This window comes from Phaeodactylum tricornutum, chromosome 18 (genome assembly GCF_000150955.2).
Source record: "Phaeodactylum tricornutum CCAP 1055/1 chromosome 18, whole genome shotgun sequence".
NCBI classification, from domain to species: Eukaryota; Bacillariophyta; class Bacillariophyceae; order Surirellales; family Neidiaceae; genus Phaeodactylum; species Phaeodactylum tricornutum.
The window spans coordinates 430,497-457,721 of NC_011686.1; the positions used below are offsets into that span (position 1 = coordinate 430,497).

Below are 27,225 nucleotides of genomic sequence, written 5' to 3' on the forward strand. Positions count from 1 at the left end.
CAGAGCCCGAGCAACTGGGATCCAACAAAATGGATGTAACCTTGGGAACATCGGATCCATTCAGCGTTAAAAAGTCCTTCAGCATGGGTTCCACCCGGACTGCGGCATGCGTATCGGCTGCGCTACTAGGAATCAATGCTTGCATGCGCTTTTTCAAAGACTCCAAGCGAGCCTTATTGCGATCCAAAGCATAAATCGTCGCTGGTTTGGCTTTGGCGTTCGACTGGTCCTGCTGTTTTTGCTGTGCGACGAGCGCGGCCAAATGCGATGTTTTGTTCCCCGGAGCCGCACACGCGTCCAAATAGTCACCATCCATTCCGGAGTCGACAAAGCCCCGTGTCAGGCATAATGCCGAAAAACATGAGCTCTTGTCCTGTAGAACTATCTTGGACGGCAGCAACGCATCGTGTTGCTGTAAATCCTTGGTCGCGGAGCGGGGTAGAACCAACAAATCAGGAACGTGTGGGTCCCTATAGCATTCAATTTTCATTTTCTGTAGTATTTGAATGATGCTTGCGGTCGTCGTTTGCAGAGTGTTGACGCGTACATAACGGGGAAACCGTGCCGCTGGACTGAGTACACTAATATCGGCAACGTCCATATCCTTCAGGGCTGTTTGGAATCGATCCTGCAAGAGAACGAGCTTGCGCTTCAACACGCCGCCACCCTGTATCGCCTTGTTGGGTCCCAACAAAAGTTCGTACAACAACACGTACAGGAGGCCTTCATTTTTGGTTCCTTCCATGGGCACGATCTGGAGCAACTTGCGGAGAGTAGCTTGGTGTGCGAGTACTTTGCAGACCTGGGCGTAGGTGGATTTGGTACACTGTAGAGTGCCCTTTTTGTCGTAGACGAGCGACTTGATACCGCATTGGCGTTCCCAAATCTCGTTCAACAGAAAAGCTGCCTTTTGGTACGGTGAGGAGGAATATCCCATGGTACTACTGTGAAAGTGGAAGGGAAGTAGCAACAATGTATATACCAATGGGACACACACTCGTTCACCTGCCAACGACGGACTCGGGAGACATGGAAAGCAAGCGTGTGACCGTGAATTGGTGCACTTTTTCGATTTTGGATGGTTGTCAAGCTGGGGTTCACGCTTTTATCAATAGCGACATTCGTGCCCAATCCAAACTCAATAAGATAGACATTGCAGGTTCATCACTTACTGTTTGTTAATTGTATGGTAACGAGTGTTGGAGACGACAAATCCCGTGGCAAGCATCCGAAAACGCGGCATCCGAAAACGCTCCCTCCTCCTCCGACCTTTGTGTGCCCCTCCCCAATTAGTGGCGTCGCCTCTACTTTTGGAAGTCGTCTCATCCTTTTCCGTAGTTCCGGTCACACAGCGGGATCGGATGAAGATGTCCGAACAGGTTCGAATGTTCCTTCCGCGTGATTAGAAATCGTCTGCCTCTTACGGCACCCCCGCCTCACACTCGGAGGTTGACAAAAAAAACGTTCATTGTCACCTCTCCTCCTTTTTCCGTTTGCACACGGTGTCTAGTGGAGCCTTTTGCGTATGTGACTCGTCCGGCACAACACTTTGGTTGACAGTGACAGCTTGGTCGAAGTATCACTTTTACATCGCTTATATTTCCCCATGAAGCTCTCTACTAATCCGTATACCACGACATCCAATCAATCTCGTCGCTACGCTCCTTGCGTCTTGCTTTGTATCGCGGGTGTGTTCGGCGGTATGCTGATCGGTTTGGCCGGCCGTCTCGAAGCCGTGGACGACGTCAACTGGGGGACGACGTCCCACAACGGGGCGGCGGCGACGACGACGACGTATCGACCCCACAGTGTTCCCGCTCGACTGCAGCAAAAGGTCCAACGCGTCCGGACTAGTCTACACCTCACGGGGGGAACGACCGCCTCGCGTCCACAGTCGCCCTTTGCCGTGCGCGACGAATTTGAAAAGGTGTATCCACCCAATGATCTGGAACGGATTCATCGGACGGTACAAGATTTACGGAAAGAAACACCGTCGACGCAATCCGGAATGCCTTACAATGTCATGGCTTGTCCGGACGAACCGCCCGTGGACTATCCCGTGGCGTGGAATATCCTGACTATTCTCCACCATTGGAATCCCGACAATACCACCATACCCGCCGACGGCATTTACCAAAGTCTCTGTGTGTTTGATTGGCAAACGGAACAGTACAAGGCCGAACGCTACCGGGAATTGGAGTTACCCTTTGTGGTGACGAATCATCCGGAAGTGCTCCGGGCGGCCGAGCGCTGGACGACCCCGGGCTACCTGGAGCGCGTGCTGGGCGATACAGCCCAACGGAACGAACACAGTACGAATACGAATCACCTTATGTTTTGGCGGACCTACCATCTGAACGCCCAATCGATTCCCAAAGACTGGAAGGCGCCGACGGAGATGGTGGAACTCACGTACGCTGATTGGTTGACCAAGGCGCAGGCCATGGAACAGCAAAGCGGTGCGGATCATACGCAACGGGATCACTGGTACTTTCGTTTGAACGGTGGCGGATACAACGCAAAAGACCCCCAGGCCAAGTCCCACCCACAGAACAATCCCGTCCTGTTCCACGAACTCCCCATGTTCATTCCGGAACAAGCCAATTTCTTCCTCGTGGAGCCGACCAAGGGTCACGGGATTAACTGTCGTTTCGGTATGAAGGGTGCCATTGCCGAAGCCCACTTTGATCCGACCCGTAATTTCATTCTGGTCCTCGGTGGGCAGCGTCGGTACATTCTGACGCACCCCGACCAGTGTGAGAATCTGGAATTGTACCCTTTGAAGCATCCGTCCGGACGCCATTCCCGGGTGGATTGGAGTGTCCCGCCACCGTTGGACACGGAACGTCCGTTCGGGCGCGCCCGGGCCCAGGAAGTAGTCCTCCAAGCCGGGGACGCCCTGTACCTACCCACGTCGTGGTTCCACTTTATCGTGTCGCTCAACCGCAATTACCAGTGCAACGCCCGGTCCGGGACAACCTACGAACACGCCGACGTCATTGCTGACTGCGGATTCGGATGATCCCGTCGTGCGGATTTATTCACTACCAACTGTACGGTACGGTACGTTACTGTATTGTTCGTCGTAGAGAGAAATGGAAACTACACAGACCTTACTTACAGGAATAAGGTATTTGGGGGGAAGGGGTAACTCTAGAGTTACAGTCATGTTAGTTAGTTAGCTACCTGGTAGTGACAGTTAGTAGCGTACCTAGCCGCCGAGCCGAGCAATGCGGGCGGCGTAGGTAGGATCACGTCGGTAAGCTTTTTTCTTTCGGAGGAAACGCACAGGATTCGTAGATCCCGCCCGGGACCGGATCAAGGAAATTATCCACCCTTGCGGCCACGTTCACCGAATCCATCCGACCCCAAAGGGTTGTATGGTCACAGGATGGTCCCAGGATGGTTGGTAGTATATGGCATGGCGGTACCAATGCGAACGGCACGGCAGTGTGTCTGTTTGTTCGTCGGGTCGGACCCGTTGATTGGTATTCTATTAAGTGTGTGAGTACCGGATTCTGCCAATGCCGGCGTGGATGGGACAATCCGTTCCGTACTACTAGCTAGTAGACAAGCGTGCAAATTTTTGTCCACCGGGACCCACTGTGTCTCCGCACCCGTAGCGCGGCAGACACAGACAACTGCCAGTATCGTTCGTTCGTGTGTGTGTGTTCGCGAGACTACAACGAGTCGAACCAAAGAAAGTTCTCCCACCCCACCCGTCTCCCAACGCCGCCCCCACGCCTTGACGGTTGTCTTACCGGGATCACCCTTGGAGGGTTCACCGTCACTGACGACTCATTGTTTTTTTTGGTTTGTAACAGGCAAGACTTGTGTTTGTTTGATTCAATTCGAGACGACGAAACAACCATGCAACGTCGACCATTGGGGGGCGCGGTGATTGCCGCCGACTCGAGTCGAGCCGTATCGCTCGGTGGGGGTGGTACGTTCAGTGACGACGATCACAACAACCACGACAACAACCAAGTCCTTCCGCATCGTCGTCGTCGTCGTGTCTCGAAACAGAACAAGACTGCCGCAATGCCGTATCCCCCCCGGATGAAACTACAACCAATCAAGACTTTGTTCACCATTACCACGTTGACTCTATTCCTGTTCGCATCCGGCGTGTGGGTCGTGACCAAAGTGTACACTCTCGTGTCTACCGTGGGGTCCTTCTCCCGCACGGCTCGTCGCGGCGGTACTCATCGTCGTCATTACGAAGTCTTGCCTTGGAATACTCGGTACCGCGTACCGGACGCGTCCGTGGTGGTGGGCGATCGGTCGGACGCGTACGCCACCCTCCGACACGAACTCGACGTCCTCCTCCCCGACGATCCCGTCCGTTCCCGGGATGCGGTGCGCGCCCTCGTGGCCTCCACACCACTGTACGCTCCCTTACCCATGGATGCGACTCATTCCGACGTGGTACCCTACGATATCTACGACTGTCCCTCCACGCCGCCGGCGGGGTATCCCTTTGCTTGGAATATACTCACCTTACTACACCACTGGCCACCGGACGACACCACCACACCGCGACCCACTATTCATCAAGGTCTTTGTGTCTTTGATTACGTCAAGGATCTCGACAAGGCCTTGACGTACCGTCGTGCCGAATTGCCCTTTGTCGTGGTCAACGATCCCGCCGTCCAGCGCACCGTGGAACGGTGGAATGTACCAGGATACGTGGACCGGCTTTTGGGAGACGTCCCGCACCGTTGTGAGTTTTCGGAAAACAATCATTTCATGTACTACACACCCATGGGAGGGAAGAAGCAGCGGCGGCGGAACAATAATAATAATAACAATAATGGGGGTCGTACACGCCTCGGCGGAGCACGACGGAATGCGGTCCAGGTACCGGAGGGTTGGACTGAACCTACGCAACAGTTGCGCATGTCCTACCGGGATTGGCTCGCACACGCCAACGTTACGGACGAGCATCTTGGTCCGGACCGACCGCACTGGTACTTTCGTTTGATTGGTTGCGGATACATGGGACCGGAAGGAACCTGCGACAAGGGATCTTCGGAATATCTCTTTGACGAATTGCCCTTTTTCCAACCCCGAGAGAATTTGTACATTGTCGATCCGGACGAACAAAAGGGTATACACTGCCGCTTCGGGATGAAGGGAGTGATTGCGGAGAATCACTTTGACGGATCCCGCAACGCCATTGTTGTCTTGGGCGGCAGTCGCCGGTACATTCTAGCCAATCCCGACCAGTGCAACTTCCTCGCACTCTTCCCCAAAGGACACCCGTCGGCTCGGCATTCCGCCGTCGATTGGTCCAATCCTGATCTCGACGCCTACCCGAGCTTCGCCAACGCACTGGCTAACGAAGTGGTCCTACAACCCGGACACGTTCTCTACCTGCCCACCAACTGGTTTCACTACATTGTCTCGCTCGAACTTAACTTTCAGTGCAATACCCGCTCCGGCGTGTCCACGGAATACATGGAACCCATTCACGATTGTGGATTCTAAGAACCAAGCAACACGGACCCGGACCCGCACCGCACCGGGCAACATACATAGACATACACAGACCTGAACCATACAATTCGTAAACGATACGGGCATGTCCGTTAAATTTACATAGACTTGTAGTCAGGTAGTACCGTCGTTGGTTGTATTGCCAAGAGCCGTACTTTCGTTGGTTGGACAGACACGCATCTACAGTATTGGTACCCTCGCCCGTAAGCTTTCCACAAAAAAGGTTTACACCGTCACGTGCGGGACATTGTCTTCGTTGGAAGGCCCTTCGGATTTAGCGAGTAACAAAACATCGTCTTCGACCGTGTCGAGTGGTTCGTGGTGGCCTACCGCGGTGGCGGCGGCCAACTGCGCCGCTGCATCCAAGGCGGCCTGTGCCGCAGCCGTATCCAACGGATTGTGTACGACGGTCGTATCTGGGTCGGTCCCCGTGGCGGTGGCTAGATCGTAACCACCGCCCGCCGCGGATTTCCCGAACGTTTCGGCGGCGGCGACCGCGGCTTCCACGGCAGCTTGGTCCGCCAAGTGATCGGAAGTGGCGGCAGCTGCAGCGGCGGCTTCTTGTGTTGCCGAATCGTCCGTCTTGACGTTGTTGTTATTGTCGATATGGTTGCTGGTGTGGTGCAAGGCCGAATGATGGTGATGCTCGGATCCCAGCAAGCCCGTGTGATCCAACAAATGCTGACCCAAAGCCGTCGTGGACCCGGCTATGCCGGATCCCGTCGCACTACCCCCACCACCCGAGTTGACAGAGGCTTGCGACGAAACATCGGCACCGGAATCGGGAGCGTTTGGGTCGACTCTGAGCCGGTCCACCATCTTTTTGTTCTCCCGACGATAGCGCATCCTGCGCCAAATATTTTTGCGGAGCAACCAATCGTGTCCCTCCTTCCCCTTGAAGTACTTCTGGTTGTACACAAATTCGGCGCCATCCGCCAGAGCCCGCCAGGAGCGGTACGAGCGGGTTGCTTCCACTGCTTGTACGTCCATTTCCTGCTCGACTTGGTGATCGCTAAAGGACGCGGGAGGTCGTCGCGAGCGCCGAACGTCCGGGACTTCGCCGTTGCAAATCTTGATTTGGCGTCTTGCCTTTTTCAAGACTTCGTGATCTCGAATATTGTTCCGACGAGCAATCATGATGCGACGCATCAAACGTTCCTCGTCGTCCCCGTGTCCCCGCACGAACTCGCGACAAGCGTAGCGCATTTTTTGGCCCATTTCGAGAGACAGCCACTTGAGAAAAGTCGGTGAATTCCGAATCATGTCTTCGTCAAAGTCCACAGGACGCGGACCCATTTTGGGACCCGGCATCGTGCGATTATTCTGTAGAGCAACGATAACGCGAGGAACACATGAGAGCGCGTAAATAGAACGCAAGGTGCCAAGCAACACGGAAAGAACCGTGCTCGAGACTTGCGTCCTTTCCTTGGAACGAAAGCAAAGCTGTGACGCCACCACGGCAGTAAGAGGGTGCGTAGTCCATTTGCTGGTCTCTAGAGCAGGCAATCGATCATACGTGCCGGACCAAAGTAAACGCCACAGTCTACATGATAAACTTGTAAGATAAACAATCGCGTCCGTTTGATTGCAGTCGGGAAATTCAAATTCCTATCTGGTCATGTTGCGGTCATGTTGCCTTTCCATCAGGTGCTGATCCTCATTTCCGTACCTTGTTTCCTTCGCGGTGCTCGATGGGGTGGCTTTTCTTTATGAGGTGTTGAGCTCTCCAGTGGGAGGAAAGCAGGGAGCATCGCGAGTACGCGTTTGTCGTGTCCGACTCTTACCACGAGGAAAACCGTGCCCAGTGACAAAAACGTGTAAAACCTGGTAGTGGTTCTACGAGAAACAGGAGCGCCGGGAGAGTTCGATCTTTTACCGGCCAGCAGCCAGACACGATTTACTAGAACTACCATACGCCTGTTGATTGTGCATTCTAACAGTCAGTGATATAACTCGATACACAATCTAAAACCAGATATCTGTCGGACATAAAAAAAGACAGAACGACAATGCTCGATCACTTCCTCCGATCGCCCCGCGCTCACAATTCGACACGTCTGAAACACCACGGAGAAACTTCCACGTGTGGTACATCCCTGTGACCTAACTGCGAACGCGTTAGTCGGAGCAGACAAATAAGTGCTTGTTCGCGAACGAATCTCAACTGTCAGCACTCATTTGTCATCTCGGAACCATTTCAGATTCCTTACGATTTGCTTTTAAAGGCTTTCTCTGTCGACACTTAATCCCAACAAGGCACATTTCTATTGCGACTCACATCGTGCGAACGAGAATTACATTTGATTGCGCCTTTGAATCAACATGTTCGAGCGACCGATGTGCCGTGCATTGCTTCGATCGGGTCAATTTCGTCGCGGTGTAGTGTTGCGCCAAAGCCGACGATACTCAACGTCGTGGACTTTACTGCTATTGGTGACGGCAGTGCTTTGTTGCTCGACGCCGAGCGCGTATGCGGCCAATCGCCGCTCCTCGTCGCAGCAAACGCGCCAACCGCGAAAGGCTACCGATCCCGACGACTACTACAAGCTATTGGGCCTATCGAAAACAGCCAAACCCAAAGAAATCAAAAAGGCGTACCGCAAACTAGCCTTACAGTTTCATCCGGACAAGGTACCGGAGGCGGAAAAGGAAGAGGCCGAAAACATGTTCGTCCGAGTCAGCGAAGCCTACGCAGTCTTATCGGATGACGAGAAACGGAACGTCTACGACAAATACGGTAAACAAGGGTTGGAAGCAATGGAACGGGGCCAAGATCCCGCAGCCGCCGGCTTTGGTGCTGGGGGAAATGGTGGCTTTGGGGGGCCGGGTGGTGGCTTTGGCGGTGGCGGCGGGCAGCAGTTTCACTTTTCGTCGGGTGGCGGCGGATTCGATCCGTTCTCAATGTTTGAAGAAATGTTTGGAGACCAAGGTGGCTTTGGCGGTGGAGGGGGTGGCTTCCAAGGGAACTTCGGCTCCAGCGGATCCAATCGTGGAGGAACTCCGGTAGACTTGTTCCCCAAAGACCAGTCTCACGTGTCCAAGCTGGGTAGCCCAAAGTTTCCCAACGCCAAGAGCAAAAACTTGTGGCTCATTATGTTCTATCGGAACGAAGTGCAGGCATGTCAACAGGCTAAACCGCAAATGGAACGATTGGCGGAAAAGGCCAAGGGGACGTTCAAATTGGGAGCAGTGGACTGCGGTAAGAACGCGCAGGAAACCCACTTCTGTGCTCAGCACAGTGTCAAACATAGTGACGTCCCCAAGTACGTCTTTGTTGTAGACGGCAAACTCGAATTTTACGAGGAGCCCGGCGCCCCGACAGCCAAGGACCTTTACGAATTTGCCATGGAAAACATGCCCAAAGGACTCATCCAAAATATCAATCATCCCAAACAAGTGGCCGAGCGACTCCTGGATCCTCTGGGAAATGCGTCATCGAGCAACAAACGGATCGCGTCGATCCTTCTCCTGACCGAAAAATACGAAACCAGTGCTTTGTACTATTCCATAGCGTACATGCACCGCGGCCAATTTCTGTTCGGCGAGTCACGGGCCAAGAATCTAAATCTTTCCAAAGCCTTTGGGGCCAAGAAGTATCCGCTACTTTTAGCTCTGGTTCCCAAGGGCAACGGCGACGAATCTTACAATGAGGCTTTTGATGTGATTCGCTACGAGGGCAGTTTGAAAAATGACCCCATTTCGAGCTGGTTGAACCAGGTTTCGAAACGACTAAAAAGTAAGCCTTCCTCCTCTAGTGAGCGGCGAAAGCAACGGGCAGAATACGGTTTGTGAGAAGACAAGATTTTTTGCGCAATTGGGATAAGTCCACATGGTTAGCTCTAGATCGTGGCAAATGGGACAGAAATCATTGGAGTAGACGCAATGATTTGATACAAAAGTGCTGTACAGTCAGTCCACTGCCCACTTCTGTAGCAGCCCAAAGGGCAATCGTGACGGAATCGGGATCATAGCAATGCAATTATGAATGATCTGGAGTCATACATGTGTCCCAAAGCGCTGTGATGTCTGCAACACGTGCATAGGAAGGAGTATCAGAAACACAAACCGCATTTACAGCTTGTTGTTAAACAATGTTCAAAGTCAAGTCGTGATCTAAAACGAAGGCTATAAACGAATAAGCCAGGCTTCCTTTGCTTTCATGTCGTTGTGACACTTACTTCAAGGTTCTTCTTAGATGTATCATTCAGCGTAGAATCCTTGTGCTGTTTTTGTGCCTGTTTGATACAGCGCAGGTCTTTTAGAAAGCAACGCGGGTCTTCCTTGTGCACGAAGTGTCGTTCCCACTGACGAGAATAACACATTCGATAACACCGGAAGGAAAATTTGTCCCAAGATCCCGCTATAGCATCTACGGTACAGAAATTGACTCTGGGCATCCGCATCTTCCATCAAGATAGCGAGCAACACGATAGCTACAGCGACGTTTGCATAATCCTGTCATTATGGGAAACCAACCATCTTCCGGTGAAGGCCGCACGAGCGGAGGAGGAAGTTTGACGGCTTCAGCACGGCCTCCTCTAAGGAACTTCTTGCGTTCTCAAGGGACCCTAGGGCTGTCGAAAGCCGAATTGGATCAGCGGTGTCAACCAAGCGGGTAAGTCAATGTCAATAATCAGTAAACGATAAATCTTTTGCGGAAATAGTTGCCGAGTCAAACGATCTTGGCTGCAAGGGAACGGGTTACTTTTTCCGAGGAGCGGATCGAGGTTCTCCGAAAACTTCAGTGGCGTTCTCAGCTGTTCTCATAACCTTCCAATCATTTTTCGTACCTTTTCAGTCTGTATCAACGTTGCGACTGGGACGACAAGGCGATTCGAAGGTTAATCGGTGATGGAAAGCTCGCCTCCCGCCAAAAGGGAACCGAAGAACGAGTCGGCACGGGGGATCAAGAATGCCCCATTTGCTTTCTCAATTGTACGTTTGCTGCCAAAACATTCTTAGTCGTGGACGACCCTCCAAAAAATCTCGCTTACTTTATGCACTTTCCCTTTCGTTGACAGATCGGCAGGTAAACGTAACAAAATGCTGCCAAGCTGCCATTTGTACAGAGTGCTACTTACAGGTCCGTCCCCAGAAAGATAAATCCTCCTCGTGTCCATTTTGCAACTGCAATCGCTTGGCTGTCACCGTGGGCAAGAACCTTGACGAGTCAGCCATTAAGCAGCGCGAAGAGGAAGAGCAAACTATAATTGAAGCCCAAATTCGGGCCAACATTGCTGCATCACAGGATGTGAGTATTAACAGCAGCCAGCATACACCGGAATCCGCCACGGAAACTAGTTTTGGATCGAACTTGGAAAAGCATGATCGGGTGGCTACTATGCGGGCTCGGTCGTCGAGTATGTCGTCCGATCAGAGCGGGGAACCTTTCCGAATGGGAAACTATTCCGCTATCGCCATGACGGCAGACGAGCGACGGCAACTGGAAGCAGAAATGCGTGCTCAGAAATCGCACCCGCTGGCCCTGCGATTGGAACAAGAGGAAGCGGAACGAAGATTGGAAAACCAGCGCGATTACCAGCTTAATCAGTCGGGACCTTTGGTCCGGAATCATATACCCCGAAACGATCGCGATTGGAATCAGATTGTCGAAGCTTTTGTGAGCAGTGGCAATGGATCAGTTCGATCCCTGGATGACTTGGTCGTCTCGGAGGCAGCGAACATGCTGAGCCGTGAAGAAGCCCGCCGACGGGAACAAGGCGCGGGCGAAGTGAACGACGGAAATTTGGACGCAGCACAAGACTATCGAGAAAGGCTTCCATTAGCACTTGCTCGTATTGCACGACAGCGTGGTGGTGATGGAGGAAGTGCGAATGCAGGCATTGATGAACTCAGTACGTATATGGATTCTCTGATGCAAGCTATGGGTACTGAAGCACGGAATGGTTCTTCAAATTTGGAATCCGCGTTCCTCATGATGCGCGGTCTGTCTGAAGAAGATCAAATTGCCATGGCAATTGCGGCCAGTTTGGAAGAGCCACAGAACGAATCTTCGGCGGAAGATAGTTCCGTCGGTGACGCAGTGACCCCATCCGATGCTCGAACAGCGAGTAGCTAAACAGGACCAGTATCGGTTATAGACGGAACCGTGCATGCCTCCACCGCTCAATCTGCTGCCGCCATATTTTTTCTTATGAAATCGGGTTGACGCGGGCTTCTCCTTCATTCCACTCACCGGAACCCAGTTAGAGCGCTGGACTTTTCTTTTTACAACCGTCGAGGCAAATACTGAGTATATTTGCAATCTTTTTGAGAATGTTATGCCGTGTCAATATCTGTGGTTCATTATTTCCGAACAGAATGGGCACATTTGGGAAACGATGACTTGCTTTTTAAGTGATGCAAGCTTTTCGTTCGCGCTCATGAGAGAGACAGTTTTCCAGGAATGTAGAACATTTGTATGCATCCACCTTCTTCATAGTACGCCTTTTGTAATTACTGGCATTTACACGGCCAACCCTTTCATTCAATGTCACTTCCCTGTGCAGTTTACCTATGAATTTGACATATTCTGATCCGACTCCTCTACCCAGTTTATCACTAATTTCTAGCAGCTCTCTGGTGAAGCAACTTTGATCAGCTCTACCCTTCCAATGACCTCAACGTACGCTCAAATTCCTATCTACCGGTCAGACTTCGCATTAACTGCATATTTGTTCTGCAACACGCATACTAGGATACAAGGGCACAATGTAATTTTGATCGTTCCTTTTTCTATCCTTCCTTAGTTATGCATCCATCTGCAGTCTTTTTACAATTCACTGTTAGTATGATCGGGAGGCAGCATCCATACACGAGCATAAATGCAGGTCTAGAGACTAGTTAGTAGACTGCTGCTAGCGGGATCAGCCCCTCTCGCGTATGGAGTATGCCATGTAATTTTGCGAACCTCGCATGCTGCACTAGTCCTCCACAATATTTTAGGTTTCCATTCACTCGAGACATCTACCTGATCAGAAGGTATCGTGTTCTTTTTGAAAACAATCTTATACGTTTAGTTCAGTTAAGGTACTATAATTTGGTACAAAAGCTAAGCCAAGCAATTCGTCCCGTAGCGTCGCTCTGCGTCTTGATTTTGTAGGGTGGTGATGATGATGAAAGTAGTAGTAAAACGACAAAATCAGCAGCAACAACAGAAACGCATCAAGAGTGCCACGCTTGTTTAATAAGAATCGTAGTCGTTGGAAGGGCGGAAGGGAGCTCCCTGAACTTCTTCCCCGCCGGGTCCGGTAACCTGGACGGCCTTTTTGCGGCCGTTGGAGTCTTCTTCCACGACGTACTCGACGGCTTCGCCATCGGCCAAAGACCGGAATCCTTCCGTTTGGATGGCCGTCTGATGCACAAAGACATCAGTGCTTCCGTCGTCAGGCATGATGAAGCCGAATCCCTTCATGGTGTCGAACCACTTGACGACACCCTTTTGGGGACCGTCGGCCATGTAGAGCTGTGTCATGCGGGGATTGCGGGCCGCAGTAGTACCGTGGGAGATCCACGCCGAGGCCGAAGCCAAAAGCATGCCGAGGAAAGCAGCAATTCTAACGATGGAGGGACTCATGGTGGATAGAAGTAAGGAAAAACAAACGTTGCAATATGTGTGCGGGATGGATTTCGAAATGTGCGGTGCTGTGATTTGCGCGTGTGGATTCTTGCGCCGTAGCCGAGCGAGCGGACTGACACACTCTCGCACAGCTTGCCCACCACGCAAAACATGATGGGTGGCAGCGGCTGGATCGTCGGATCGTTTCATGGACGTTTCCCGTCGAAACTAGTTTCTTGACCTCGTGTCCCTCGTTGTACATTCCGTGTTCCGTCGAACCACCTCGGTATTGTCTACGCAGAAACCAAGGAACCCCTTCGGGTCACTACAATAGGGGACTCGATTTTGCCTTCGAACAGTTTGCAAGTGCGTACTACCGTACTTGATGTCCTCCATGTGGAACTCTGCATCCGGAGCTTTGGTTCGTCTCTCAAATTTGCCAGTTTGCAACCCTAACTAGGTCTATTCGGTCTTGTGACGGCCGAACATCTCCTGGTACTGGCGTCTATCCCGCCAAATGTCCGTTGCGACTCATCATCAGAGAGCTTCGGAAAAATGAGGGTTTTGTAGCATCCACTCATGAAAGCTCCGTCACCGCCATCCCGTGATCCTGATTACAAACTCTCGGTGTCAGATTGGCGCACCACACCAGAGCGCTTGCAACGACAAAAGACAAGGGCAACTTGAGCGCACGTGCGGGAAGGACCACATTCAAACTAGAAGCATGTCGACGCCCACGAGGCAGCGTCGCAAGTTACGGCCTCTCATCATTACCATGGGAGGCCCGCGACGGGAAAGCTTGGAAGCCTTGTTCGCCGAACCCGCCATGGCCGCAAATTTTGAACCTCCCATATTTTCCCCCGGCGTACCCAGCCGCAGTTTGCGTTCGCGGTATCAGTTTTTGTCTCAGGCGTACCGAGCGGGACTCTTGCCGGAAGCCGAGTGGGAAGCCGTGCGGGACCACGATTGCGCGCCGGACGAAGGCGACACTTCGACCGATGCGTTTTTTGCAGGTCTCGGCGACGTGCCGGTGACGACGGGGCGACGAGGTAGTGCAGCCGACATCCGCTTGCACTACTCTAGGGAGTTGTGGCAAAAAGCCAAGGGTATCAATCGAGGTCGGGCGGTGTTGGGTTGCACCTTTGCACATCTAATTGCTTTGCGAGTACTGGTAGATCAAGAACTGGACTTTGTATTGGAAGACAATGTCCGTGTCCCCCTTACTTCGTGTGCCGATCGAATTTGGGAGCTGCTCGAGGCTACCTCGAATCGAAAGTGCCACCATCGGTACTACGGCTGGTTAGGTTCCGTGCCTAATTTGCGTTGGATTTACGATTTTCACGCTCCCAGGTTCTCGCATGCATCGGACATCTTCGAGCACTTCGCAGCTTTTCCCTTTCCCAGTAACGAGGATATTGGAAACGACCTCACCGCAAAGGAAGCCAATAGCCAAAGCGAGATCAATGAGAGGGATAGTGAGACCGACCATAGGCAGCTTGACGAACGCAAACCCGGAGGAAATCCAGTTTGGGGTTGTTACGCCTACTGGATCTCGAAAGAAGCGTTTGCCGAGCTAATGGAGACATTGCGCAACGACGTGGGAGCTATGCTGTGGAAAACGAAACGTGCCCGCCATTACATAGTCAAGCCCATCGATAAGATTCTTCCGCGACTAGTTATGCGAACGTATGGACAAGAAGCCGTCCTGCTACCCTCTCATCCAGCGTTTTTCCGAGCCCCAATGTTGACCAGTAAAATCCATACAAAGTGGGACGCTGAATTCTGTAAAAGTACAAAATTCCAACTAGAGCATTCTGGTTTAAGTTGGTCCGATTTGTGGCTCACGGCAATGGAAAAGGCAGTAGTAGCATATCACGAGCAAGAGTGAGAATGGCTCACTCCCGCGCAGTTGACGAACGTTTAGCACGAAGTGGATACCTTAGTTTACACCTCATGGACGAAATGCGCGGCTCCGTTGTCCTATATATGTGGGGTCATTCTTCGTTCCTGTTGTTTCCAAAGTGCCAGGTTGATTTCCCTTTGGTCATGTAGTCTACAAAGAGTTTTTCAGCCCCAATGATTGTGGTTGGCTCGGACATGCAGAGCGACTGATTCATGCCAATACTAGAATTTGCCTTTGCATGCCATCCATTTGGTTTCAAACTTGGACAGAAAGCGTACATCCCGATTCTAGTACATTTGTCATTTAAGGCTGACGTCTCCCTCAAATTTATCCTGCAAGCCTTTTAGAGTCAGCAAAATCCTACGTTTGCGTTAAAGTAGGTATGCCTTGCTCCTCGTCCCTTTTGATATCGGGTCTTGTCGCACAACAATACAAATCTAAACGGACTATTACAGCATCAATCCTTCAATGCAAATAACTCTGCATGTATTAAATTGTACCTATGAAGAGGGAATGCTGTCAAAGCTAGAATGACAATGACTTCTCTTCCGAGGCCGCTACCACATGCCCTAATCTGGTTTGGGAGATGGCATTGCCACTCACGGTCAGCAGGTCTCCCGGCTATAGTTCACATCAAGCTACATACCCAGTCAAATCAAGGAAGATCTATACTACTTACAGTAATAATAGGAGAACTTCTGGATGCCTACGAATCAATTTTCAGATATACAAAATTTACTACGACACGGGTAGCCCAATCAACGATATCAAACGGTGACTCACTATCATATTCTTCCAGAACAGCACCGAAGCCCCACACGGAATACACCACTCGAAATTGATATCGACCACCGCACCAACCCCAATAAATTTACCGTGGCAAGTTCTCGTTGCGAGCTTGAGCAGATCGTCACCTTCCTATTGCACAATTCTAGAATGTCAAACCTCTTTAAACGAGCATTCGGTAAAGTACACGACGCCTCTACACGCTTGATCTACGGAGTCGAACAAACGACGCAAAAGATGAGTTTTTACAGCTGTGCGGACAAGAGCATGGACGGCGAGGCTGTGCCCATGTCCAGCTTCGAAGGCAACGTTTGCCTGGTAGTGAACGTGGCCTCGAAATGAGGCTTGACCAAAATGAACTATACCCAACTCCCGCAGCTTGTCGATGAGTACGGAAGCCGCGGTTTAAAAATCCTCGCCTTTCCGTGTAATCAGTTTGGCGGTCAGGAACCGGGATCCCCTGAGGAAATCCTCGCGTTCGTTGCTAAATACGACAAGGAAATGGCAAAGAAGCTCGTGTTCTTTGAGAAGGCCGACGTCAACGGAGCCAACACTCGGGAAGTCTACTCTTATTTGAAAAAGACCTGTCCGAATGAAGACGGAACAACCGATATTCGTTGGAACTTTGGTAAGAGAAACAAGCGGAAAGCATTGGGGAAACTGGCAAACCAATGAATGTCTCTTGTTTTGCTAACTGTAAACCCTCGTTTTTCTTTTTCGAAAACAGCCAAATTCTTGGTGGATCACGAGGGGAATGCTGTCAAGCGTTCCACAAACTCGCCTTTTGAAATGAAGGACGACATTGAAGCTCTTTTGAAAAAGAAAGAAAGCTCGGCGTAGAGCGCGACCGAACTGCTTATATATATATATATGGACACGGGTGTAAGTGGTGTATATTGCGCTCGCTTATTTCCGCGATTCCTAGCGAATGACAGTATCTGGCTTTCAACGCCAGATATTCGAACAGCATCATGAGTGACGAAAAGTCTATCGACGCAATGTTCCCTCTTCGAGGGTACATGGTATAGTTCACAACCCGTTTTGTGTCGATAATACTTTTTGATGTTCACTTATGGCTACGGGATCGTTGGAGTAGCGCACGCAGACTTATGCAATGGACTTCTGTTGTCCTTATCTTTTGATTTTTAATGTAAAAGACGCGCAGCTGGCAAAAGTACATAAATTCTATCATATTCTTTACGATTGGTTTAGATTGCCACGCATTGCAAACAATCAACAAATACATCGACACCAGCAAGTCTATAGATGCAACGCCTTTGCGACAGATAGCCCTACTCCAGTAATACCGATAGTGACGCAAAAATACATCAACGCGAGTGCAATGCGCGAATCAATTGAAGCATTCACGTCCCCGTTGTTGCGCTGTCGCACGGCGGACCGGTACATGAGAGTCGGAAAGACGGAAGCAACGGCAGTGGACAAGCTACCACCACCTACGGAAAGGACAAAGGCTAAATCGTGTAGATTCGCCGCAGCTAGTGTAACTGCGGACAGTAATCCGATGCTGAGCAGCACGCGTAACGTCGGGTTTGCGCGATCAGCATCGGGAAGTTGAAGCACGTCCATCATGCCGTCTCGAAACCCAACAAAGGGCAAGGGAAAAGCGAACAGTATCGAAACGGCCACAGCCGCACGGCTGGCGGTAATGAGAGGATCGAATGGAGAGTAGTTGTTCAAAATGAGTCCAGTGGACGACGCACCAAAGGTCAAGAACCCTTCCGTTGCGACAACCATGAAGGTGAGTGCGGCAATGGCGTAGGAACCAAAGATGACTGTATTGAACCGTTTCCTCGTGCTATCCACGAGTTCGTTGCGAAAGCGGGGTGCATTGTAATGTGCTACAAAAGCCGTGGCTAGTGTACAGGCCAACACCACGCCTTGGATGTGCGGGCCGGAGTCTCCAAAGCTGGGCAACAAGGCTTGGGGCAAGTCGTCAATATAGGCACCAGTTTCCAACGCATAACTGCCGTCGTGATGGCGTATCCCAATGGTCACAGAAGTAAAGGCCATGCCGATAATCCCCAACAACGAAAAGGGCGTGAGGGCGGTCAAGTCCTTGAGCAAGCACAGGGGGAGGAGTGCACCCACGGTAATGCTTAACAAGGCTTGAGTGCGAGACATGTCCACCAAACCGGCGGCGATGCCAAGAGCGTGAAAACTATCGGCCAATATCATGGAATAGGCCAAACAAGCCAAAGCTGTTTTGAGTGCCACGACAACTGCAACGACTTGCGACGAGGCCGGGGTCCTTTGAATTGCATCAGAGTGTAGGAGTTTGTTGATGTCCTCATCTTGGTGATGTGCTGCTTGATTGGAAGTCTCGGCTCCCACGGTTCGGTCCCAAGCATCGCGGTACGAAGTGGCGTTGGTCCACTCACAGACCTGGCCAATGAGAGAGAAGAAATAGGCGTTGATAGCTCCGATCAGTAAGATTACCACGAGCGCGACGGGTATAACATCGGGAGAATCACCGAGTGCGGCAATACCAGCTGGCAACGCGAGAATACCGCTCCCTACAATGCTCTTGACTAGGGAAATGGTAAGTTTGGGAATGGTACCGCGTTTTGCAACGCCTCCGTTGGTAACGTCACTGTCGTCCTCCGCATCGCTGGCAAGAATCTTTTGGAGCCCAGCGGAAGTTGCAACATCAAAACCCGTGTCTTCGCCCCGGTGTGGAGTCGACAACCCGTATCCAGTAGTAAGACTCGTGCTGCTTCCGGTTGCCCTTTCCGACGACGTTGTTCTCGTGGTAGTGCTTTTTAGCTCCAGCAACGCCTCTCGTCGTTGTCTGTCGACGAGTGGAAGCAGTCCTGAAGACTCCATGGTCGTGGCATGTGCTCGCGCAGACCGGTGTCTGTGCAGCGGAGCAAAGGCTACGACACTATTGCTGGTCATGATCCTTGAGAATGAAGCTGGGGCAGAATTTACAACAGTACACAAGGAACCTCCGGCAACGAGGAAAGATGAGAACTATTGCGGGTGTAAACCGTCGATTTCGTTCATGCCGGATGTTGTCTCTTCCACAGATGTAACGAGGTTGCTGTGGAAGAGGTCTTCTAGTTCGCCTGGATCGTGCAACCAAACAAGTCCATCTGTTTTGAGTCATGTTTGATGGGAATTGGTGCTGGTCCAACCAAAAAGCACCGTTTGGGAAATACCGTTGTCGGTGAAAATTGGCCGTTGTGTCTTCTGCGGATTGTCTCATTGTCGCGTCGTGTGGGTGAGCCGTGTGTTCCACAGACCAGAAAAAAAAGGCTCGGATAGGAAAACGCACCCAGAATAGTCTGACGTGCACCCTCTTCGCGCGATGACTCCCAAATTGCCGAGAGTGAGAATTGTGTGGGAACCGTGAGATTCTTCGCATCCACTGTCGATCGGAGTCTAACATATCCGGGTTGTCGGGGAAAAGACGACGTGGCATGGTTGAGTCGCGTTTCAAAGGATTCCGAGTTCCAATTTGTAGCTGGTTCTAATCCAATAAGGCTATCTTTCCTCCTCTCTCGACTCCCATCCCATTATTCGTACAGTGTAGTAGTAACTCATACGCACAAAAATGATCTCATCGCCTGGTCGAATAGAGTTCATGCATAGCAGACCGAGTTGTGGCCATGGCCAAACCGACGAAATAGCACTCACGTAAGGTTTCGAGCATCCTCAGTTGCAGTTCGCTTGGCAGGTCGTGAGCGGTACCGGTCACCATCAAGAATGCCACCACTCCAACGTCGAGAGTGACCCGTAGCAGCACAAAAACTACCAGTACGAGAACAAATATTTTCCTTGTATTCCAAAGACTTTCCTGTAGCATCATTTCACCGTAGTATTCCGGTCTCGTCCCGGATGCTGCCGTTGGTAGCAATGGTAGGACAGTAGCTGCCATGGTCCAGACAACTGTATTGACGGAAAAGCGCTGAACTAACGTGGGGAGTGTAGTAGTGGAGGATTGGACCGTGATCGGCTGAAACCAACCTCCGTTGGTGACAAAATCCTGCGCCGTGACGGCATCCACCAATCCTAAAAGTTGACAAGCCACAGCCATGCCCAACACGTCGGCAGTCCACAAGCTTCGATCCGCAATCCATACTCTGTCTATCGCTTGTCGTTTGATTCGGGTGTCTACTTTGTCGCGCTTCCTTTCGTCCTCGTTTGTGACGAAATTGTCCATTTTCGCAGCACGCTCCTTTGTGGTAGTCACGTTAAAGTCGTTTTTACTCTCGTTGCTGGCAACATGTAAAGTTGGCAGTTGCTCATAGTCCAATGACCTCCGTTCTTGTCTCGCGAAATTCGAAAAATCCCAAGCAGATGATGGAGTTCGGACCATTGAGACAACGGGTACCTGCCCGACAACCAGAAACGCGTCGACTCGTCCAAAGTCGATGCAACTCGCTGGAAGTAGCGTAAATAATACGAGGCGAAGAATTGGCTTTCGCCGGTTCTTGGATGTGATTTGAATGATCGAGTATTTACACATACTACCGTGGCAACGCAATTGCTCAAGTAGAGGGAGGTAATCCTTGTTGGTTTCTAGCCCTTTCCGTGCTTACAGTGAACCATCAACAGAAATGGATCTCTGGCCGATGGCTGGATCCAAGCCACGACGACTTCACTGTCAATTTTTCTCATTTACATCAGGCGCTCGTACTTCATAAGATCTTGCTTCCCGTGACTGACTCTGTCTGCAATCAATGTTCTCGGTTTTCCAATGGATACCACAACTTACACATATTCTCGGTCAATTTACAAGTCCTTTGTCTCCCGACCAATAGCTCAAGTTGAACTACGCAAAACAATAAAAGCCAGAAGATATACTAGACATTCAAGATGCCATCCAGAAACGAAGCGGAAGACGCAGAGGCCAACGCATCATTGTCTCCTTTGTCCTTCAATCCGACGCACATGATCCAAGCCCGTCGCCAGGGTATTGTGGAACACGACGATGAAGAGCTCTGTGTGTGGGTAAAAGCCTACACGGAAGGTACACTGCCCGACTATCAGATGGCAGCTTGGCTAATGGCCGTCTGCTTTCATCCGCTGAATGCTAGAGAGACGGCTACTCTCACATCCTGCATGGTGGCCTCGGGCGTACGAGTCGACTGGACGTCTCACGACGCAATCACAAGCGACACTATGGGTAAAGTTGCTTCGACTACTGCTACCAATACCGCCTTAGTGGACAAGCATAGTACGGGAGGTGTGGGTGACAAAATTTCCATTGTGCTGGCACCGCTAGTGGCCGCCTTTAGTGACAATCGCGTGGCCGTCCCGATGATGGCCGGCCGAGGTTTGGGTCACACTGGTGGGACCATTGACAAACTCGAAGCGATTCCCGGTTTTCGTACCAATCTGAGCGTTTCTGAATTTCAACACGTTGTCCGGACCGTGGGTTGTAGTATCGTCGCGGCTGGGCCGGAACTATGCCCGGCGGATCAAAAGCTTTACGCCCTGCGAGACGTTACTGGGACGGTCAGCTCCCTGCCACTCCAAACGGCCAGCATTGTGAGTAAGAAAGTTGCCGAACATCCTGATTCACTCGTGCTAGATTGCAAGTACGGATACGGAGCGTTTCAAGCCGACGTTGAGGCGGCGGAAACGCTGGCGAACAGCATGATTGCGGTGGCCGAAGCCAATGGCTTGCGTCCGACAACAGCGTTCTTGACCCGCATGGACGCTCCACTCGGATACACGGTGGGAAATTGGGTCGAGATTCGAGAATGTCTAGCTATTCTACGAGGCAATCTGATGTCTCAGTTGCTGAGTCGAGACGTGATTGCGCTTGTGGTCGTTCAGGCTACAGAAATGCTGCTGCAAAGCGGTCAGTTTGAAGAGCACACGTTTGAAAACTTGGCATCGAAAGTATATACCTTTTTGGACCAAGGAAAGGCGTTTGGTAAGTTTGCGGAAATGGTGCAGGCGCAAGGTGGAGCCGTTGAAGTCTTGCAAAATCCCGAAACCTATCCCGCGGCCAGCACTACTTGGGATCTTTTGGCCGACCGGACTGGATTCATCGTTGAAATTAACGCACTGTATGTAGGAGAAGCAACCGTCGATCTCGGGGCCGGCCGAAAAGTTGCCAACGAACCCGTTGATCCACTTTCTGGAATAGTGTTGTTGAAAAAGTTAGGGGATTCCGTTGTTCAAGGCGAAGTTCTGGCCAAGATTCTAACGAATCATGCCGGTCACGATTTGCAAGGGATTTCGAATCGACTTCAATCCGCCATAGTGATTGGCGATTTTCCCATTAATGTGCCCCCAATCGTTTCTTATCGCGTCACGTGTCACGGAGCAAAAATCTTTTGCATGCCACATTGTCTGCTCAAGATAGAACAGCTAACAACTTCATAGCATTTATGCAACCTTGGTCAAAAAGCTTATGATTGGAAACCCCAATGACACCAATTTAGAATATTTTTATAAGCGGCTAATGCTTCTTGGTCTTTTTCTTGGAAACGGCGGCCTTGGCTTTGGCCGCGTCGGCTTTTCGTTTGGCCGCCGACTTGGCGGCGTTAGGATTGGCTTTAACGGCAAAAAAAGAGTCCATTCGGGTCTGAGGCTTGCTGTTGGCTTTGTACGCCGCCTGTAATTTTTCAATGTTGTTCTTGACGCGATCGACATTAAAACCCATGTCGTCTACCAGAAATTTTTGAAGATCCTCGGCTTGACACGGCTTCCATTTCAGTTCAATATCGTTGAGAACCTCGTGCTCGTTGAACAGTTTTCGGGCTTGCACGTACGCTGGGATCAGTTCTTCCGTGTCAACTATACCATTGTTTTCTTCTTTCGATGGGCTTTCAACCCCTTCTTCATCGTCGTCGTCGCTCTGAGCATCCAACTTTTTCTCATTTGGGACCCAGCTTTCGGGCACGACAAACTTTTTGCGGTCGATGGTCTCAATAACCTTTTCAATGTTTCCGTGCTCTCGAATCAGCTTCAACGCTGTTTTCGGACCAACACCGCCTACAACAAACAGAATCACATCAGCCATCAGGGAGGAGTGTCAGTTTGTAGGCAGATTATATGAGGTAACCTTCTTTTGTAACGAAGTTGTGAATTTGTGAAATAACTTACGGATCGTGTCGCAATAGTCGCAGCCCAACATAATACACAAATCGACGAACTGATCGTGTGAAATGGCCAATCCTTCGATAACTTTGTTGTAATTCATTGTCTGTACCATCGACTTGCTTGCGTTCGCAAAAGTCAGCTTTCGCACAAGTATCGGCGTAGCAAAGGTCAAAGCGTCCATATCTTCTGTTCCCGTTGCGTACACGAGCCCCGCCTTGCAGAGGGCGGCAGCCTGGGCTTCAGCTTCGCAAGGCGCCGTGACAACTGGTACACCCATAAGGGTCAGTAGTTTGCGGCAATCTTCGTTTTCTTTAGTTCCTGCTCGCACTAGTCGTTTACTTTGCTTGTCTTGCTCTTCCACGTTGCCTTCTTCTGACGCGACGGCCAAAGCAGCTTGGGCCTTTTCACGTTTTTCCCGGCGCTTGATAAGCTCGTGTGATTTCACGTCAGGAGGTTTACCATCAAAAACAAAGACGGGACGAATTCCTTCGGTCATATATCGAATTGTTCGATTAAACATGCCCTGTATATGGGATGTCGTTTCGCCTTCGGCGTTGGTCAACATTGTGGCTTGTTGATTGGGCCCACCGGAGCGGACGGCAATGAGAAACTGGTAAATAGCCATGGAAGCGTCAATCGCAATCTTGCGACCGTGCAAGGACTTGAGTTCCACCTCTCGAATGCACTGAACATTAATTACAGTAAGAATTAGAACAACATTTTTATGCTGAGCTAAACCATAGTTGACTCAAGGATCGGCGAAGGGCAGATCTCGTCACTCGGGTAAATTAATGATTCCTCCGCACACTTGAATTATATACGTACATCCGGTGCCTCATCGGAAAGCAATTTAGCTAACCCTTTGATCCCCATCTTGGCTTTTATAAAAACCGCCTCGTTCCAAGGAACTTCCAAACGATAACGTTACTTCGTAGGTCGCTTGGAGTCGTTCCGTGAAATACCAGAATTTTACCAGCTTCGCTCTTCTGATCTTTCGGCATCAAAAATGATGCTGGCGGACGACGACAGATCGCGCTCAAACTATCGAATACCAATGCTGCTATGCATGTACGATACAAAAGCAATATTTCCGTAAATAAGGACAAAAAAAACAATTCCTCTTTGACCGTTCCTAAGGCTTGTTGTCTATTGATAATCTACCAAAGCAATGGAGGATTTAACGAAAAGGAATAGCGCCGCATGGCAAGACCTAACGAATGGAAACCTGATTGTGGCAGTGGAAGAACATTGATTTTTGCAACTGGTTTGGCTCCAAGAAAACCCCTGTGCTGAGACGATCCGTTTCTGCACTCGCTGCATTGTTATCAAATTGCCGACTGTCTTTAAAGCCTTTAATGTTAGTCTTTCTTCAGCAGCAAGTAGAGCCTCTGATCTGGCAAAATACTGGACAAATGCCTTTGATCCCCCGTTAATCGCATCAGCAATCCACCGTAGCTGATTGCAATAACCACAGTCCCGTCCTTTTGATACGACATGTCAAACACACGGCCATGCATGACGTATTCGTAATTGTCGGCCAAACTTGGTTCGGCAGAATTGGCCGGTACGTAGCTGAAATGGTCGGCAGGAGACCCGTCCAAATGCAGCGTGGAGGCGAGCACGAGAGTGAATTTATCCGTTTCCCGAAGCGTATAGATTTCGCAATTAATGTCCAGCAGTAGCTCGCATTCAAATGTGGTTCCCGTTGCCTGAATCCGATTGACACGTTCGAATTTGTAGCCATCAGGATTCAGTGCCGTGATCTCGAAAATATCTTCAAACAGGGTTACTTTGGCTGAAGATTCCATTCTGTCTTGCTACAGGCTGAGTTTTTGTCACCAAATCAAATATGCGGGTCGGTTCGAAGTTGTCTCTTGATTAGATCGGTATTTGAAAACTACGCTTGGAATTGTAGAGACCATGGTTGCTTTTCGTTGGTCGCGGTGTTCATGCCACAGCCACTTTTTCGTTGACCGTGAATTGGCCAATAGTCTTTGGGGGGAGCAGGACAGACAGACAAACTTCTTCTTGACTTAGTACGAACGCCTACTGCTGGATCTGGATCGGTCGCAAGGAGATATCTCTAACTGTAATTCATCACTTTTCAAAGTCGTTGTTTGTCGTGCCCATCGAAGTTATTGACGTTGGTGTCATACATAGAAAAACTTCACGCAGTAAAGGTTACAAAATAGGCCGACAGCTTAAATTTCTCCTATTGGAAACATTTCTATAGTCACACGACTTCCGTTGTATCGGAGACTTGAGTATTCTTGCAAGCGCTGGTGATTTCTAGAGCTTCATGGGCTCGGCTTTGTGGCCGCATGAATGGCAAGATGACCTGCGTGAGCCACTGTTTACGTTTCAGTATGAGAGAACCGAATATGGGTTCTTCTTTTTCAATGTCCTTATGTGGATCGAAATCCTGACATTCCTTGTTATTGAAGCGTGCTGTGCTGGGCTCCTAGCAGTCGCTATTTACTATTCCGTACTGCGCCACCAGAGATCAACCTTGGCTTATGTGATATCTTTTGGAGCCTTTCTCCCGTTGTGTGTATTGACCCCTTCACCTCTCCTGGATCGCGCTGGAGTTGAGAATATTTTTATGCGATTTTGTCTCGGAGGTATCGTGCCGACAACCTCAATCTTTCGCATCACTGAGGCTGCATTTGGATTTACACCATACTGGGCCAAGCAGTCACTGGGCCAGTTTGCCTTGTACTTGAGTTCTCCGATCTTGCTGCAACGCGATCCTAAGTTGGATAAATTCTCGCCTTGTTCTCTTTCCTATCTTGGCAAACGTCTGATTAAGTTCCTGACTCTCCTATTTGTGACCGGGCTGTATCAGTCTCTTTTCTTCTTGCTACCAAGAGTGTTTCCGAAAATTGGAAGCCCAGAGGGAGAGACTGACAGTGAGTATGCCTACTATTCACTCGCAGAAGCTAAATCACCTACTCGATGGTCCAAGAGTCTGTACTTTGGGATTCTTTTTCAGCTTTATCTTTCAGTGTATGGTGAAGGTCTCATGCTTTTTACATCCCTGGGTTCGGGTAAGCAGACACAGCCTGTTATGGAAAATCCGATGTTTGAATCCACAAGTGCATCCGACTTCTGGGGTCGACGCTGGAACTTGATCGTGCACAACTGCCTTAAAAGCGGTGTGTTCAAGCCAGTGCGTTACCTCGGAGGTGGAAAAGGTATTGCAGTGCTAGCATCGTTCATGGCCAGCGGATTGTTTCATGAGTGGATTCTGCAAACAATTTCCGGAGATGAGCGAGTAACTCCCTGGGCAACGACTGGCTTCTTCGTCTGGCAGGCCATGCTCGTCAGTATCGAGGATATGCTCGGAAAGAACGAAGCTTTGCTTACATGTGGAACTTCAATTCCCCGACCTTTCCGAACGGCATGTGTTGTCCTTTGTGGTATTCCTTTGGCACACTGGTTCTTGGGATTTTATGTGCAATCCAAGTTTTTCGTCGTCGGAGGAACTTCACTTCCTATGATACTGCCAGTCGCGGATACCTCGGTATAGCAACAGCCAGCAACCTACCCCGAAAAATTGCAACTTGGAGGAAGGTCACCTTGCTAATGCTTGCTAGGGACTTTCCTTACTTATAGTTTAGCTAGTTAATCGCTGCGATGCTAGCTCCCGATATCCATACATCTTTCTCAAGATCACTTTATCACAATCGCACATGCTGTGAATTGCTTCCGATAGTAAAGTGACTTATTAGTAAGTCATATGCACTGTACTTTCTGATGGAACCTGCGCAATATGGTGCGCCTTACTGTCGACACTTGCGTGAATCCGAAAACGAGGTTTCTGTCGGTATGGACGCTTTGCTACTGATCCATAGCCCGGCCATTACTTGATTAAGGGAGATCCAAGATTCTGCGCTCTATGAATAACAATACATCCGGAGCTTTGGTGAAGCACTGGTGACAATTTAGCTCACAAAAGTAAAAGGAGCACTAGATGGATTCCGCGTTTTCAAGTAGACTCCTTCCCTTCTTACTGAAATCAAGACTCGACGACAGACAGCTCCTGCAACCGCCGGTACGCGTATAAGGTGCACCACGCATCCAATGCTGCGTACTGTTTCTCTTCAAAAGTCAACTCGTCGATGGATTTCAACGGTGGTGCCTTCCCTTGCTCGATTAGGGCGAAGCGACCGACTTTGGTAAAACGTCCCTGACCTTTGGGTTTGCGAATAAGGACGTCAAGTTCTGGCATAACCATGGTCACGATTCGTGACAGTCCACGAGCCACCGTAACAGGTCCACAAACTTTAGCCGCGAGAGCCTCCAGATCGATAATGGGACCGCTTGTAAAGTCCACATCTTGTTTCACACTCAATCCCAAGCACGTCTTGTCGTTTTGGGAGCAGCTGTCACAAAAGAC

At 50.3% G+C, this 27,225-nt stretch overlaps 11 protein-coding genes across 11 annotated transcripts; 6 read left to right on the plus strand and 5 right to left on the minus strand.

Annotated features, from left to right (window-relative positions):
- Positions 1-267: 267 nt before the first annotated feature.
- On the plus strand, positions 268-8,232 carry PHATRDRAFT_15224 (predicted protein; the record flags this gene model as incomplete). The annotated part of the gene is made up of 2 exons (XM_002183059.1): positions 268-370; positions 7,943-8,232. Coding segments are annotated over 2 exons (393 nt in total), but the record flags the coding sequence as incomplete, so codon positions are not given.
- A 1,598-nt stretch (positions 8,233-9,830) lies between these two features.
- PHATRDRAFT_48634 (predicted protein) lies at positions 9,831-11,994 on the plus strand. The gene is made up of 4 exons (XM_002183060.1): positions 9,831-10,114; positions 10,298-10,434; positions 10,521-10,528; positions 10,595-11,994. The coding sequence occupies exons 1-4, from the start codon at positions 9,963-9,965 to the stop codon at positions 11,576-11,578; spliced, it is 1,281 nt and encodes a 426-aa protein (XP_002183096.1). The 5' UTR covers positions 9,831-9,962; the 3' UTR covers positions 11,579-11,994.
- A 688-nt stretch (positions 11,995-12,682) lies between these two features.
- PHATRDRAFT_15211 (predicted protein) lies at positions 12,683-12,958 on the minus strand (the record flags this gene model as incomplete). Its single annotated transcript, XM_002183187.1, has 1 exon — positions 12,683-12,958. One exon carries the CDS (start codon positions 12,956-12,958, stop codon positions 12,683-12,685), a length of 276 nt encoding a protein of 91 aa, XP_002183223.1.
- Positions 12,959-13,781: 823 nt separating this feature from the next.
- On the plus strand, positions 13,782-14,945 carry PHATRDRAFT_39147 (predicted protein; the record flags this gene model as incomplete). The annotated part of the gene is made up of 1 exon (XM_002183061.1): positions 13,782-14,945. One exon carries the CDS (start codon positions 13,782-13,784, stop codon positions 14,943-14,945), a length of 1,164 nt encoding a protein of 387 aa, XP_002183097.1.
- Positions 14,946-15,896: 951 nt separating this feature from the next.
- On the plus strand, positions 15,897-16,913 carry PHATRDRAFT_48636 (glutathione peroxidase domain-containing protein; the record flags this gene model as incomplete). Its single annotated transcript, XM_002183062.1, has 3 exons — positions 15,897-16,067; positions 16,125-16,374; positions 16,474-16,913. The coding sequence occupies 3 exons, from the start codon at positions 15,897-15,899 to the stop codon at positions 16,584-16,586; spliced, it is 534 nt and encodes a 177-aa protein (XP_002183098.1). The 3' UTR covers positions 16,587-16,913.
- A 93-nt stretch (positions 16,914-17,006) lies between these two features.
- PHATRDRAFT_48637 (predicted protein) lies at positions 17,007-18,789 on the minus strand (the record flags this gene model as incomplete). The annotated part of the gene is made up of 1 exon (XM_002183188.1): positions 17,007-18,789. Exon 1 carries the CDS (start codon positions 18,660-18,662, stop codon positions 17,007-17,009), a length of 1,656 nt encoding a protein of 551 aa, XP_002183224.1. The 5' UTR covers positions 18,663-18,789.
- A 537-nt stretch (positions 18,790-19,326) lies between these two features.
- PHATRDRAFT_39150 (predicted protein) lies at positions 19,327-20,235 on the minus strand (the record flags this gene model as incomplete). Its single annotated transcript, XM_002183189.1, has 1 exon — positions 19,327-20,235. One exon carries the CDS (start codon positions 20,233-20,235, stop codon positions 19,327-19,329), a length of 909 nt encoding a protein of 302 aa, XP_002183225.1.
- Positions 20,236-20,660: 425 nt separating this feature from the next.
- On the plus strand, positions 20,661-22,106 carry PHATRDRAFT_39151 (predicted protein; the record flags this gene model as incomplete). The annotated part of the gene is made up of 1 exon (XM_002183063.1): positions 20,661-22,106. The coding sequence occupies one exon, from the start codon at positions 20,661-20,663 to the stop codon at positions 22,104-22,106; it is 1,446 nt and encodes a 481-aa protein (XP_002183099.1).
- A 76-nt stretch (positions 22,107-22,182) lies between these two features.
- PHATRDRAFT_48638 (predicted protein) lies at positions 22,183-23,786 on the minus strand (the record flags this gene model as incomplete). The annotated part of the gene is made up of 3 exons (XM_002183190.1): positions 23,652-23,786; positions 22,830-23,511; positions 22,183-22,718 (listed from the first exon to the last, which is right to left on the minus strand). The coding sequence occupies exons 1-3, from the start codon at positions 23,697-23,699 to the stop codon at positions 22,183-22,185; spliced, it is 1,266 nt and encodes a 421-aa protein (XP_002183226.1). The 5' UTR covers positions 23,700-23,786.
- A 165-nt stretch (positions 23,787-23,951) lies between these two features.
- PHATRDRAFT_22597 (predicted protein) lies at positions 23,952-24,693 on the minus strand. The gene has a single exon (XM_002183191.1). It carries the CDS (start codon positions 24,632-24,634, stop codon positions 24,185-24,187), a length of 450 nt encoding a protein of 149 aa, XP_002183227.1. The 5' UTR covers positions 24,635-24,693; the 3' UTR covers positions 23,952-24,184.
- A 322-nt stretch (positions 24,694-25,015) lies between these two features.
- PHATRDRAFT_48640 (predicted protein) lies at positions 25,016-27,087 on the plus strand. Its single transcript, XM_002183064.1, has one exon. It carries the CDS (start codon positions 25,126-25,128, stop codon positions 26,353-26,355), a length of 1,230 nt encoding a protein of 409 aa, XP_002183100.1. The 5' UTR covers positions 25,016-25,125; the 3' UTR covers positions 26,356-27,087.
- The last annotated feature ends 138 nt before the right edge of the window (positions 27,088-27,225 follow it).